This window comes from Phodopus roborovskii, unplaced genomic scaffold (assembly GCF_943737965.1).
Source record: "Phodopus roborovskii unplaced genomic scaffold, PHOROB, whole genome shotgun sequence".
Lineage (NCBI taxonomy): Eukaryota > Metazoa > Chordata > Mammalia > Rodentia > Cricetidae > Phodopus > Phodopus roborovskii.
This window is the reverse complement of record NW_026126433.1, coordinates 40,828,288-40,844,312: the sequence shown is the minus strand read 5'-3', so window position 1 is coordinate 40,844,312 and position 16,025 is coordinate 40,828,288. Positions and strand designations below refer to the sequence as shown.

General features: G+C 41.1%; 1 protein-coding gene across 3 annotated transcripts in view; it reads left to right on the top strand.

Moving 5' to 3' along the window:
- The first annotated feature begins 877 nt into the window (after nucleotides 1-877).
- Nucleotides 878-16,025, top strand: part of Uap1 (UDP-N-acetylglucosamine pyrophosphorylase 1) — a 32,124-nt gene continuing 16,976 nt past the window's right edge. For 2 of the 3 annotated variants that reach the window (XM_051186212.1, XM_051186211.1), the window contains exons 1-3: nucleotides 878-1,135; nucleotides 7,246-7,568; nucleotides 13,598-13,802. In XM_051186212.1, coding sequence (XP_051042169.1) covers nucleotides 7,289-7,568; nucleotides 13,598-13,802 — 485 coding nt within the window. In that variant the 5' untranslated portion in view covers nucleotides 878-1,135; nucleotides 7,246-7,288. The remainder of the gene's footprint in view (nucleotides 1,136-7,245; nucleotides 7,569-13,597; nucleotides 13,803-16,025) is intronic. The other variant, XM_051186213.1, reaches the window with a different exon arrangement.

Sequence of the window (16,025 nt, the reverse complement as noted above, 5' to 3'; positions counted from 1 at the left end):
TTATCAAATAGAAACCTATCTTTTAATTTAAAAATAACACCCCTTGTTACATGATAAAAATTTCTAAAGGACACCAATTGATAGTAAAGTCTGAATGAAAAAATGAATATGCAAGAATGACTAAGAAAACCTTTGAAAGTCTACCTAGGAAGTCTTTCTACAAAATATGTTAAATTTAGGTGCTTTTGACATCTCAACTAATGGGACTCCCTTTCAGAAACTGCAAATCCCAACATAACTTTAAACATAAATGCAACTTCATAATACTAAGAATACAGCTTGTATGTGCATACCCGATACCCATGGTGTAACAGGTCAGTTGCATATTGGCTCTTCCCCTCCAGGTGAGGCAAAGTCCACATAGTTAGCGAAATCCTGCTACCTGAACCCATTCTCACTGACACTTAGCACAACCTCGGGTTATCCAACCCCTTTGGCTTGCATTTCTTCTTTAACTTGTGACTGTGCAAAAGGCAACCTGGCTGGCTTCACACCCTTGAGACTGGAAGACAATTGACAGAGGAAGCCTGAGGCACTGGCAGGCAGGTGTCTAAAGAATCAGAGATGAAACCAGCTAACCTAAGGTCACAGGCCCTTCCCGGAGGGCTCTGCCCAGAAAACGGCGGGTCTTTCCCAATCACACCCGTGGGTGTTCCGAAATCCGTCACCTGAAGACAGGGCGCGACGACCCACCCGGGAGATGACCCCGAGGCCCGGCTTAGGAGCTTTTCCTCAAGGCGGCGCCTCCATCAGGCCTCACCTTCTCCAGGGCCGCACGCGGCAGTGCGTGAGGGGGCGGTGCCGGAGACTGACAGGACCTTGGGCCATCCCATTGGACAGAAACCCGAATGACGTAAGACTCCGCCTTCCCCTGCAGGTGCCCGCCCCTTTGGCCGCTTCTGGTGGTTGACGTGTCCGGTCGGCAGGCTTCCGCTCCGCCCAGCGGCGCAGCCACTCACCGCGGCGACAGGGGCGGGGTGGCCGGGGCCGCGCTCTTCTCGGCTGCAGCTAGCGGCCCGCCCCGCCGCCCCGGCCCTCCGGATGACGGTATATATTCCAGACACGCGCGGGACGCCGGCGAGTAGTCAAGCCGAAGGAGCCGGAGCCAGGCGGAGCCGCGGGAGCGCCGAGGGAGGTAGGGGCACCCTCAAACGCGCGCCCTCGTGCCAAGCGCGCGGAGCGGGCCACGCGTCGCCAAACCCGTCCGTCGTGCCGGCTGCCTGGAGCTCCGGAGGGGCGTGGGCTGTGTCGCGGCAGGGTGGGACTTGGGGAAACCAGGGAGAGGAGGATGCGGCGGCGGTGGAGTCCCTGGCGCGTGTCAGCGCTGTTGCGAGCGGACCCTCACCTGGATGGGGAAGAGGAACCACTAGGGTCTCAGGCCAGGGCTCACAAATAGTTGTGCCATATCTAGGGGTCCCCGATGGGAATAAATGGTCGCTGGAACTGTCATGGGAAAGAGTGTTTTGGACACACCAGAGTAAGAATTGAGAGCTCACACGAGGACAGGGGATCCCAATGGGGGATGTGGCTAGCACCCGACCGGCTTGCCACTTCCCTACCTAGCTTGATATTGATAGTGGGAGAGGGTTCAGATTTCAGGGTTTCCTCTCTATTGGCCTGGAGGGCTAAGAGCACGGGAAGATTTTTTAAAGTTTGGCCTGATGAAATCTGAAATTGGTGGTAGTGATTTTGCTAATATTTATGTGAGGCAAAAGTTTAGGGACTTGGAGGTGAAGTTCACTGGGCCTGGACCCAAGGGTTTTCAGGGAAATGAAGGCATTTGTCTACTTCACTGTTAGTTGACTCATTTGGCTTGGGGGAAAAAGACTTCATAGTCCTTGCTGTTAGTGGTTAGGACTCAGTCTCCATATCGGTTTTCTTCCTTTCTTTCCTTTTTATTTTTCTTTTTTCTCTTTCTTTCTTTCTTCCTTTCTTTCTTTCTTTCTTTCTTTTTTTTTTTTTTTTTTTTTTGAGACAGGGTTTCTCTGTGTAGCCCTGGCTGTCCTGGAACTCACTCACCTTGTAGACCAGGCTGGCTTCAAACTCACAGAGATCTACCCCCCTTTGCCTCCTAAGTGCTGGGATTAAAGGCGTGTGCCACCACAGCTGGCTTGGTACTCTTTTTTCAAAAGTTTACTAACCTATTTTGGAGGACATATGGCAGCAGAGGTGGGGGAGTAGTGGAGGAAATAGGAAATACTGGACATCTTTAATATGGCACTTATATTCTAATAAAGGCATGTTTGTTAATGGTTTGTCATTTGCATTGATTCAGATGTGTTAGGCTATAGGCATATACCAAATTTAGTCATAATTTCTAGTGCAGATTTTTAGCTCTTAGATTTTTGCTGTCAGTATAAAAACCCATGTCTTTAATTCTTTTCTCTGTTGCTATATACCATTTACTTACACCATAGCCCCTTAACAGAATTTGTTGCAAATGTACTATATTAATGATTATAGCTATGTCAGATAACACAAACCATGTATATTATGAGTGTTACATAATGTGTGAATAAGCATATATGATTTTGGTAACCTTTGTAGACTGCTGGTTTTCTGGGACCAGATATCAAACTTTACCATGAGTTGTCTTATTTGCACAAATACTTTTTTTTCCAAGCATGTAAAGGGGAAGGGTATTGAATGACTTTGTTGTTATTGTTTTCAAGACAGGGTTTCTCAGTGTAACAATCTGGCTGTACTGGAACTTGCTCTGTAGACCAGGATGGCCTTGAATTCACAGAGATCAGCCTGTCTCTGCCTCCCGAGTGCTGAGACTAAAGGCTGGCCTGGCTTTGATGACATTTTAAGGAACAGCTTCAATTATCACTTGTCTTAGTATGTTTGTATGTGCTTTTAGTAGACAGTGACCTCTTTGATTTTGACCTATAATGATATATATGGGCTGTCTTATCTTCATGAGGAAATACATACATCAGGAAGTGAAATTATTTGCACAGGGTCAAATGCTGGGTGGGGAGAGAACTGGAGGAGGCATCCAAAACTGGGGCCACTTTGATTACAGTGTCCCTGCTGATCTTCCCACTACAACATGCTCCCTCAAGTGTCAGGGCTGAATGAACATGAGACCCTGGGAACCATTCCTTGGAAAATAGTACAAATCTACCTCTCTCAACTGTCTTATTTTGTGTTTAGTTATTTAAAAAAAATATTCTTTGAGAATTTATACATGTCCAACTATCTTATTACAAGCCTGGAAAAAGTGATATAACCCTTGAAACTTAGATATCAATTGGAATACTTTGTTGCTGTTGTTTGGAGACAGGGTTTCCCTGTGTAGCCTTGGCTGCCCTGGAACTCATTCTGTAGACCAGGCTAGCCCCCAACTTGGAGACCCTCCTGCCTCTGGCTGGAATTACAGGTGTGTGCCACCACTGCCCAGCTGAAAGGCAGCTTTTTCTTTTTTTTTAATTTAAATTAGAAACAATCTTATTTTATATATCAATCCCAATTCCCTCAAAGTGAAAAGTTTCTAATGATGTCCTTGCCCTTGTAATGTAGGACACATTACTACTTGGTGATTACAAATAAACTTTTAAGAGCTTACTGTGAAACAATTGGTGTTATACCAGCGACAGCACACTCATCTTGCATTTCCAATGGGTCTTGGTTCCATCAAGAAGCCATGCTGAGTGATTGACCTACGCATGTTTGTGCTCACTGTGGTGTGCTGTCCTTATGGTGAAATCACTGAAGGATTTTCCTTAGGATCTGTCCCCTTGTAGAAGACTGCAGCAACCTTTAGATAACTGCTGCCATCCATGTCCTGATCTTCGCTGAATATATTATTCTGGGAGGCAATTTTTCTTATTACTCCCATTGAGTACATAGTTGTTCTTTATTCTTTGCTCTTACTCTTTGGAGGGCCTGCCACCAAGCTCCCAAATAAATCACACAATGGAGGCTTATTATAAATGCCTGGCCTTAGCGTGACTTGTTTCTTGCCAGATTAAATTATCCAAACTACCTTTTGCCTCTGGGCTTTTCCCTTATCTTACTTCTGTACATCTTGCTTTCACTCTTAGTCAGTTGTGGCTGGGTGGCTGGCTGGCTGGCTCCTAGTGTCCTCCTCTCCTTTTCTATCTTGCTTTTCCAAGATTTCTCTGCCTGCCAGTCCTGCCTATCCCTTCTCTTGCCTTGCTGTTGGCTGTTTAGCTCTTTATTAGACCATCAGGTGTTTTAGATAGGCAAAGAATTCACAGAGTTAAACAAATGCAGCATAAACAAAAGCAAACATCTTTTTGCATCACTAAACAAATGTTCAAGAGCATAAACAAATGTAGCACACTTTAAAATAATATTCTGCAGCATATAGTACCTCTGTTGGGACTTAGTGCTGTGGAGTGCAGATTTCACATCTTTAACCAGGGCCATTTTATAGGGTCCCTTGATGTCCTAGACACTTTCCAAACTGCTTTCCATTATAGTAAGTCTTGAATACCCTTAATTTTAGAGGTAAGCACTCTATTTTGTTTTTGTTTGTTTGTATGCCTTTGAGACATGTTATTTATGCTCTGGAGCTTGGACACAGTTTCCCTGTGTCCTCAGATTCTCCACCTGTCTCATCCTCACAAATGCAAAGACTATGGCATCCACTATACCTGGCTAAGAATGTCTCTGCTCCATTTTGTAGACATGAAAAATTAGGGCATTGAAAGGTTAAATAATTAGATCAAAATCACACACTTGGACCATGGTAGAGTTGAGGTAGGAACCTACCCGCTCTGATTCTAAAGTTTGGTGATGATTGCCATCAAATTATACTGCCTTTATTTAAGTGAGACCTCCCCTTGGATTCTTTATGTTGTCTCTGCTTTTGTGAGAAGGAAAGACGATAGACTTGGAGTCATACATCTCAGTTATGGGGTGTGGTGTCATATGCTTTTAATCCCAGCAAGATAGGCAGATCTCAGTGAGTTCAAGGTCTGCCTGGTCTATAAATCGAGTTCCAGAACAGCCAGGGCTGCAACACAAAGACACTCTCGAAAAACAAAACAATAATCCCATCTTTCTAGGTACTAGTAATATAGCCTGAGGCAAATTATATAACCTTTTTGAGCCTCACAATCTCATTGATTGTGAAGATTATTTGTAACCCTCAGTATTGAATGAAAATTTTATTCTCATTTTATAGACACCAGTGTTGGAAGTGTTTATATAAACTTGGTGTAGATAATAAAATTAAACTTTTGCTCCCAAGTCTGATAGCTATGTGATGGACTTTTGGAGTTCCTCTAGTTATGCCTAGTACAAGAGGTGGCTCTGGTGTTGTTACAGCATGGTCCATTTTTGTGTTGCAAGACTTAATTATGGTTGCAGGAGGTACAGGTGACCTGGGTCTCCCAGGTGTCTGCCACCTTCTTCCTATAGGAAAAGTCCTTTTGACTTTTGTGTCTGGTGTTGCAGTGGGTGAGCCTGTGCCTACTGCCTTTTGTTGCAAAAGCCATAGTGCCTTCGTGGACACAAGGTATAAGTTGTCTTCCTAGTTTGTACAATGTGTTGGATGCTGAATGGTTGTGATGCGGTAGAAACTGTTGATCATCTCATTTTATAGGTAATGGACCTGAGGCATGGGGAAGTTCAGTAATGCAGATGGACTGTTGAATGCTCTGTGCCACTTTTCACCATCCTATAAAAAGGAGAATAGGTCCCTTTAGCCCCTGTATCTAAGTAATTGAAATGTAATAATGATTCCTTATAGTGAGCCTCAAATTTATTCCTTTCATTATTCCTGCCTGCAACTAGTCAGGTTCATACTCTTGTTTTTCCTCTATTTTTTTTTCTTTTTATTTTTTTAGTTAACATACAAAAATAATGGACTTCATTATGGCATTTTTAGACATGTATCATTATATGTAGTTCATAATTGTTTTCCTTATTCCTTTTTTCTCTCTTCAAGACAGGGTTTCTCTGTGTAATGGTCCTGGCTGTCCTGGAACACACTTTGTAGACCAGAATGGCCCAGAACTCACAGAGATCCGCCTGCCTCTGCCTCCAGAGTGCTGGGATCAAAGGTGTGCACCACCACCATCCAGCTCTTTCTCATCTATTAAAGCACATGGTAACCATGCCCTGTGTATTGTTCCACTGTTGGCTTTCTATTGCTTATTCTTTGATCTACAATCTGTTGCCTTGTTTTCATGGGATAGCTCTGCTGTCACCTTATCTAGTCATTGTGTGTTAGCCCTCACTTTCTAATGCTTCCTATTTTCTTCACACTCCTTGCCCAGAGCTAGCAAAGTCTCCTTGTTTCCTACTCTTATCTATGCAGTCTATTTGACCCTGGAGATACAGCTAGATTGTGAACTTTTTCCAGCCAGTGTCTATCTCAGATCTTGCATTTAACAATACTAGGTGTGTGATAGATTAACTATTTCTTCATTTTCTTCCCTTTTTATCACTGTGCAATTTAAGATTTTGCTTTGTGATCATAGAATACTCATGTTTGTGACTAATAGGTCTTCTTTCCTGATAAGTGGGCATCGCTTTTCTTCCCAGTTAGGGTCTGTGTTTTTAGTGAGTAGAAATAATGCACGCGATCTCTGTTTTCCTAAGTTGCTGTTGAAATACAGTTTTCATGGTTATAGGTGGTCCTGTACTACTGAAGATTGCTGTACTCTGAACACAACAGTAGTTATTTTCATCATTAGCGGCAACAGGAGAACAGTTGAAATATGAAGTGGTCGCTTAGTGTTCTGAGTAGCTCAGCAAGAAGGATGTGAAGAGTGACAGTGGAGTGAGATGCCTGAGATCATGTGCCACTCCTCGATACGAAGAGTGATAACAATTGCAGGTGATTGAGAGTGGTAGAAAGTTAAGACGATAAAGTGTTGGCATATATAGTGCTGGCATAGTGCTAATTATTGTCTTCTAAGTGTGAGCTTTCACAGATAGTGTCAGAAAGGCAGAAGCTCATTTCTAAACATTGAGCTCTTGAAAACATTGTATTACCTAGCTTAATGATGAGGTTATGTTCTGAGAAATATGTCATTAGGCTATTTCATTATTGTGCAGACATCACTGCAAATATAACCCAAGGTAGCTAGGATGGCAGGGTGATACAATCTCATGGGACCACTGTCAAATAAATGGTTTTGTTGAACGAAATGTCACTATGCTATGTATGATTTTTTTTTTTTTTTTCTTTTTGTAAGGAAAGTCCCCTCCAGTTTGGAGTTGGACTTCTGCCTGTTAATTTCTTTTTTTCTTTTTGGTTCACAGCTCACACAACTCAGTTCTTACGAAGCTTCACCACCAGGGCACGATGAATGTTAATGAGCTCAAACTCAGGTTGTCCAAAGCTGGGCAAGAGCACCTGCTGCAGTTTTGGAATGAGCTGGAAGAAAGCCAACGGACAGAACTTTATACTGAGCTCCAGGCCATGAACTTTGAGGAGCTGAATTTATTTTTCCAGAAGGCCATTGGAGGATTTGGTCATGCCTCTCACCGAGAAAAGGTGGATGCCCGAATGGAGCCTGTGCCCCGAGAGGTGTTGGGCAGTGCCACCAGAGATGGAGACCAGCTGCAGGCCTGGGAGAACGAAGGTACTGAGTGAGCACTGGCTCACGTCTTACAAAGCACATTGTGAGATATGCTGAAATTACTCAAGTTGCTGTATCTTATAGCTAACACTCTTGCTTGCCTATCATACTAGAAACCAGGTGACCCACTAGCAAGTGACCAACACCCTTGCCAAGGTAGCTGCAGTGTCTTCCACTGTTGAACTGTGTTTTACTTGAATTATTGATGCCTGGTTTCAAAGCTCTTTTCATGCTAGTCTTTATTTGGCCTTGGTCTCTTTCTTTCTTTGCTAGGCTACTTTTCCCTGAAATGTTGTGGTACAAGTTAAATGTTGTAATTTAAGCTACTTTCAATTGAACCCACCTTAAAAACTGGCTCATGCCTGTATTTCCAGTTTTGTTTTTTCTCTTTATACTCCCAGTTCCTATTGCTTGCTGCACATATTTTAGCTGAGGCAAATAATTTACCTTCCCTCTATTCTGTTATGCATTTCCTCCTGTGTTTGTCTTTAGCTTGATCTGGCCCACGCCTTGCTTTGCCTAGTGGGTCACCTTGGGATGTTGTGTCATCCTCCTGTACAGTGGGTTTCCTTTCCCTTTATTTAATCTTCTCTGGCAATGCCTTCCCAGATGTACCTAGAAATGTGCCTGACCAGTCTTCTAGGTGAGTCTAGATCAGTCAGGTTGACAGTGAAGACAGACCAATATGGTAGGTTTTCTTGGACTGCCAGCCCCCAAATTATGGCATGGAGACTTATTGTTAGTTATGAATGCTTGGCCTCAGTTTAGGCTTGTTTCTGGCTAGCTTTTTTTTTTTTTTTTTTTTTTTTTTTTTTTAAACTCAAATTAACCTGTTTGTTTTCATCTACGTTTTGCCTTGGGTCTTTTTACCTTTCTTTCATTCTGTATGTCCTATTTTCCTCCTTCCTCTGTTTCTGTGTCTGTCTGTCTGACCCCTGGCTGCTCCCTCTCTTTCTCACTCTTTAGCCTAGATTCCTCCTCCTCCTAATTCTCTCTGCCCACCAGATCTGCCTGTCCCTTTACTGCTTAGCGAATGGTCATTCAGCTTTTTATTAGGCCAGTCAGGTGCCTTAGGCAAGCAAAGTGAAACAGCAGCACATCTTTATATAGTTAAACAAATGCAACACATCTTTTACATAGTTAAACAATTATTCTGCAACACAAACAAATGCAACACATTTTTACATAATCTGTTCCACAACAGACCAACACAACCTTAAAGTGTTTGTCTACACTTCTTGTTAAATCTCTGCCTCATTTTCTTAACTAATTGAATAAATGAGACTAACTTACTTCATTATATAAATGAATATCAAAATACCAGAAATTGCCTTAACTACATCAGATTTATTTTTATTTTCTTGTATTACCTAGTTGTATACATGTTTACTTTTTAAAAATAATTTACTTATTTTTATTTTATATGCATTGGTATTTCTGCCTTAACGCATGTCTGTGTATGTCTGTCTGTGTGAGGATCCTCTGGAACTGGATTCACAGACAGTTGTGAGCTGCCTAACCTAGCCTCTTACCAAGAGTCATGCCTAACATAGCCCCTTACAGAGAGCCATACCTAACCTTGTAGCTTCTTACTGAGAATGGGGCAGGGCCACTAAGGAGGGAGAGGAGAGTTTGGGTGAAGCCATGACTTACACTGACTTTGGAATCATAAACCTTGCTCTACTCCTGGGTTTAAAAAAGGCTACTCCTGGACCTTAGCCCTCTGCCCCTGCATGGCGCATGACTATGGACCCCAGTGCACTTGGAATATAAAAGACCTCATGCTTTTAAAATTACATCAAAAAAAAAAAAAAAAAAAAAAAAAAAAAGCTACTCCGCCAAGCCAGAAGCCACGTGGGCTTCTTCCCTCCGATATCCAAGTTGCTCACATTTCTCCTTAGCACTTGAGGAGGTTGGAGTCTTAACATCTTCTATAATGGCTGCAAGCAACATGTAGGCCATCCTTCATTTGAGTTTTCTTTAGCTTTTCATTTATGGTTTTTCATCTAAAGAATAATCCACAGTTGTTAGAACCATGTATGGACCAAGAGGGAGCAAAGCAAACTTCCTTTTGGCTCAGTATCCGGGAGCAGTATTTATTTGTGGCTTAACAGTAGGGTGGGGATTTATAACTGACTGTGTGTCCTTCTCACTAGCCAGAAATGGCTGTGTGTTTACACATTCATAGCAAAAGAGAGGGAGGAGGTTGCCATTGTGAAGACTATAACATTGTGTTTTCTATGCTGTGAAGAATCTCATAACATCTCCATAATGGTGGAAAGAAGTATTTTATAGTAGTTTCAAAATGTCTGTTAACAAAATGGTAAAGAATGTTTGAAGCCAAGGGTAGAAAATTATCTCTTATGGGTTAATATGTAATCTCCTTGTTGAAGAGAGATCTTACTTTAATTTGAGTTTTAAAGTTTTCAGCTAGGGCTGGAAAGATGGCTCAGCCGTTAAAGGCTTGGCCCACAACCAAAAATATAAAAGTTTTCTGGCTACACATAGTGTAACATAGAAGAGCAACTGGGAACTGTTGAGATCGTGAAAGAGAAGCAATTAGAAGCTTTGAGAAGAATGACATTTTACTAAAGGAAAATATGATAGCTTTTTTTTTAAAAATTAAATACAAGTTAATACTGTTAGACTAATAACTGTTCAGTGTTACCCCTTTTCTTGCTATGAGACATTTTCCTAGGAATTACAGTGGTCCTGCGAGTGGATGCTAGAACCTGGCTGCATTCCCAGGGCCTGTAGTGGTGTGTTTTCACTTTATAACTGTCTTGTGGAGAAGAAATGTAATCATAACATTATCTCCTAATTTTTCTTAAGTTAGTAAAGTTTTAATATATTTGTTTTATTTTAAAAGAAATACATATCTACCTTAAAGAAATTAAAAAAAAAAAACTAAAAATATCAAAGGGAAAAAAATACCAATTTCTGCCATTCCATATTCCAGAGAAAAATAACCACTAGTAATCTTTTATAGTATTTCTTTTACATACATACATATATAGGATATTGTTGTGTAGAACTTTATATGAACTTATGAAATAGTTGAAATATATATATATTATATAAACTTATCTTGAGACAAATATGGTTTAATACATTTCTACATATGCTACTTTGACTAAAAATTAGTATCCCCCCCCTTTTTTTTTTCTTCGAGACAGGGTTTCTCTGTGAAGCTTTGGAGCCTGTCTTGGAACTGGCTCTGTAGACCAGGCTGGCCTCAAACTCACAGAGATCCACCTGCCTCTGCCTCCTGAGTGCTGGGATTAAAGGCGTGCACCACCAACGTCCAGCTTAATATTTCTTTTTGTTTCATGTAACATCATAGTTCAATATATGGTTTAAAATATGTATTATTGCCAAACATATGGTCTCTCCAACCCACACTGATTACAGTGTGTTTTTGTTTAGTGCCTAGTGCAATTCACAGTAGTGTCTTAGTTTATAAAATGAGTTCATATAGAGAGAAATGTCCTTGTTAGTCTACTTTTTGTGCTAACATGATTAAAATGTAACGACATAAGGTGGGCGTGGTGGTACATGCCTTTAGCCCCAATGCATGGATGTGGAGGCAGGAGGATCAGTAGGTTCAAGTCCATTTTTGGCTATAAAGGGAGTTTGAGGCCAGCATGAGCTGGGTGAGACCTTGTCTCAAAAACAAACAAACAAACAAGCCAAACCCCTTGTGTTTTAGTATTATTCTGATTAGCTGTCTTGGGTAATTTTCCTTTATATCCACTAGTTGAGTTGTCTGTGGGTGCCTGTTGACTTGTCCAGGAGTGCTCACACTTGACATGGAGGCTCTCTTGTGCTCTGCTTCAGAAGTACCTGTGAGACTGTCCTTGTTTTAGGCACCTGTCCAAGTTAAAGCACTGATGAGGAACTAGTCCAACCAGGACGTTATGCAGGACATGTTTGACTTTTAAAAGGCCGTGTTCCGTCCAAGCCTGCTGGCCTCCACAGCATGGATCTCCAAAGAGAGATGTTTTCTAGACCTGGAGTGGTCTTACTCTTGCTTAATTAGTTTTTTTTTTTTTTTTCCCTATCTGTGTTAAAATTCTTCCTGTAAGAAAGTCTAACTGTTGGGTCCTATTATGAAGAGATGAAAAAGAGGATAAAGGAATGTGATTATTCAGACTTTTAATATTTCTGAAGAATCCTGAGGATATGTATGTATGTATGTATGTATGTATGTATGTATGTATGTATGTATGTTATGTTTGTTTCTCTATGTAGCCGTAGCTGTCCGGGAACTCACTCTGTAGACCAGGCTGACCTCTAACTCACAAAGATCTGCCTGCTTCTGCCTCCCGAGTGCCTAGTGCTAGAAGTAAAAGGCATTCGCCACCACTGCTAGCTATATTTAGATTTTTTTTTTTTTTTTGAAACAAGGTTTTGCTGTGAAGACTAAGCTGGCCTTGAACTGCTGCTTCTGCCCATAAGTGCTGGGATTAGAAGTATGAAGCACCATGCCCAGCCTGCTTTAGCATATGAACAGTTCATAGTTTCCTGTTACTCAGCCAAGTCTAAATATATGTATCATTGCTTCATACCTGGAAAAAGTCACGGAATTTTGTCTACTTAATTTCCATTGGTATTGTATCTGTCATCCTGTGATCCTCATTTTAGCATTGTATACTTGTGATAACACTGAAGCATTACTGTAGTTTCACAGCTGGAGTAGCTGATCCCTTCAGCCAGGGTGCCCATTAGTGGCTTCAGTGAACAACCACATGAAATGCATTTGATTGTGAGCTGTCCTGGTTTGAAACTCCATAGACTGCTCTTTCTCCTTTCATTTTTCTCTGTCTACTCAAAGGCTAGATTCCAGAACATGAAGAATACAAGAACGTGTTGTGTGTGTTTGTATTTTTATGCGAATGCTATATGCACATAAGTATGGGAGTGTGTGAACCCATGCACATGCACATGCAGAGGCCAGGACATCCAGGCATCTTCTGCTACCGCTCTCCACCTCATTGCCTTGAGGCAGGGTCCCTTTATGAAGTTCACCTTTTCTGCTAGCTAGGCTGGCTGGCTAGGCTGCTTGGCCAGTGAACTCTTGATATCACATCTCCTCCAGTGCTGGGGTTACAGGCATACAGTCATACCTAGCTTTTAATGTGCATACAGAGCAAGTTCTCTTACACTGAATCATCTCCCTAGCCCACAGAACACCTTTTTATTAAATTACAATATATATGGCTTATGTTATAACTATGACTATATATAATTATATTAGAATAGTAGTTGTTAAATGGAGGCAAGATACACATAACAATGTCTGGAATGTGTAACTGGTGGGCACAGTTCCAGTTGTCTCTGGTGATGACCAGCCTGGGTACACACCCACAGATGGAAAGAACTGAGGAAGAGTAACAAACCAGGTCTAGGGAACATAAAGGATGAAGTTATAGTGAGCTGTTAGTTATAAAAGCATTAAAGCTAAAAACACTTGGGAAATTGGAACAAAGCAGTAGTTTAGCAGGGAAAGAACTTCATAGGGATACTTTGATAGCTGGTTGCAGCTGGGGAAAGCTTTAAATTGGTGTTGATGGTGAGCCGGTGTTAAAGTGTAGCTGACTATAGGGACCTGGCATTGGAGTGGAACAGCAGAGGGAAGTAATGTTCTTCCAGGCTAAAAGTGAAAATGAAAAAATTAGGAAGAATGGAAAAAGACACATGAACAGTGAAGCAACCAAAAATATGTACTGGGTGTAGAGAGTACATAGTGCTTAGTATAAACACAGTTTTTTTAATTTTAATTTAAAAAAGATTTATTTTAAAATTGTGTGTGTGTGTTTCCCCATGGGGACCAGAAGTATTGGGACCTCCTTGGAGTTGGAGTTACAGGGCAGTTGTGAGCCACCTGGGAATTGAACTTGGGTCTTCTAGAAGAATAGCTGAGCCAATTCTCCAGCCCTAGAAAAATAGTTTAATGTGTTCATTGAAGCCTCTCAAGCTTAATTCTACATGTTGATTATGGAAGTTTTGTGATACAAGTGTTTTCTTTTTAGGACTTTCCCAGATTTCTCAGAACAAAGTAGCAGTTCTCCTTCTGGCTGGAGGGCAGGGGACAAGACTTGGAGTTGCATATCCCAAGGGCATGTATGATGTTGGCTTGCCATCCCACAAGACACTTTTCCAGATCCAAGCAGAACGTATTCTGAAGCTACAGCAGTTAGCTGAAAAGCACTATGGCAACAAGTGTGTCATCCCATGGTAAGCCAGGTCTCATGCTGAAATATCTGTTCTGCAATATTCAAAGCCTGTATAAACTTACTGACAAGGAGACCAGCTTCCTGTTACCAGTGGTGTTCTTTGGAAGTGTAATTATCTGTATATGTTGAAAGTAATATATGATATTATAGATAACTGTATGCTCTTAACTTTTACAGTCCTAACTGAGCACTTTAGGAATTCCTCTCAGTACTGATTAAGCCCTCAATTCAGAAATGTTTTACTGATTGATAGGTTGTGTAGAAGAGGCTTTCTGGTTGAAAACCAGTTTCCTGAACTCTGAAGGTGTTCCTTTATTGTTTCTGGTGTCCAGTGGCATTCTGATTCCTAATTGTTCCTTTGTTTCCTCTCTCAGGCATTTGGGACTGTTGTTGCTTTACAGGGTTGAAGGCTACTGGGATTTCTCTGCTCTGGGTCATATTGTTTTCTCAGCCTCTACTCACTGTCACTTAAGCGCCATGACAGGCAATTCTGCGCTGCCTTTCTCTCTCTCTATCTCTCTGTTTTTGTCTCTCTCTCTTTTTCTTCCCCTTATATCTCTCTGATCACTTTCCCAGAGTAGTTTTGGAGAGTAGCATTTTTTGATGGGGAAGCAGCTGTGCAGTTGATATCCCTCAGGACCTACATCTCATGACTTCAGTCCCATATGACCAACCAAACTGCTGGGTTGTTTTTGTTTTTTTGTTTTTTTGTTTTTTTTTTTTGTTTTGTTTTGTTTTGTTTTTGTTTCCGAGCAACAACCTCTGGTCCTAGTGCAGATTCCCTAGCCTGTACCTTCATGAGAAAAGGTGGTCAGGACAAAGCAGCTACTTACCCTGATTCCCTTTTGGAAGATACCCCTCCCCACTCCCGTGGGGGCCCTAAGTCTAAATCCCCGCTGCTCTGCAGTTCTCTGAACCCTTCGAAGACATTGGAATAATTTCCAAGATGTTCAATCAAGTTCTTCTCAGTAAAAGCACTGGGACGCTGTGAACTGTTTTTCCATCTTGATTTGAGGGGCATCTGTGTTCTATGCAGCCATCATGTTATTTACAACCCTGGTTTCTAAATCTGTTGGATTGATTGATTTTTTTTTTTTCCTTCTGTCTTCCCTTGGCTTTTTACAGTGTTACGTTTCTGTTTTTTTTTTTTTTTTTTTTTTTTTTTTTTTTATATGAATTGCAGTTCCTCACCTTTTATATTTGTATAAAACAAAGAATTGTGGTTGTGGCCCAGCTTATACAAATATCAAAATGCCCAGAAATATTTTTTTTAGCAGATATACTTATTGTGGTAGGAAATCATGCCATTTTCTCAATCAATTTAAAATTATGTTTTATGTATGGATGTTATACCTTCCTGTATATCTGTGCTCTACATGCTTGCAGTACCTGCAGAGGCCAGAAGAGGGCCTCAGGTCCTCTGGTAATGCAGTTACAGTGGTAAACCACCAAGCAAGAGCTCTTAACCTATGAGTCATCTCTCCAGCCCTGTTCTCTATCAGTTTATTTATTCAGTGATTATTGAGTTGCTGTTTCTAAGTGCTAAGTATCAATCACTAACTGAAACGAAAATCTTAACTTTTATGCAGCTTATATTCTAATAAGGCCCTGAGCCACTCAGTTTCTAATTGTAGTTTTTAGATAGGCTTTTCCCCCCTCCTTTGCCATTGTATCATAAATTCAGTTAAAAACAATATTTTTTTGATTTTTTTTAAATGTGTATAAGTGTTTTGCCTGCATATATGTCTGAGTACCCTTATGTGTGCCCAATGCCTGAAGACAGGAATAGGCGCTGGATTCCTAGAACTGGAATTTGAGACAGTTGTGAGTCACTGTAGATGCTGAGAATGGAACGATGTCCCCTGGAAGAGCAGACACTGGTCTTAACTGTTGAGCTTTTTCTCAAGACCCCGAATTAAAGTTTTGTGGCAATAACATATATAATTTTATTTCTGTGATTATAAATGGATGGTAATCAGAGTCTGGGGGTCTATTTTAGATTTTAATAAGAACTGCAAGAGACCATTAGCCTGTAGAATTGCTGTTATCTGTTTTTCCTCTATTTAGAATAAAAACTTTTAATTTTAGCGTACACTTTCACAGAGTTCTAAATGCTTATTTATGCTGCTAGATAGAGGTTCTCTGCTTCTGGAAGTATATTTGTTACAGCCTGATTTTATGCATAAGAATTGATAAAAATTGATGGAAGAAATATAATAATTAG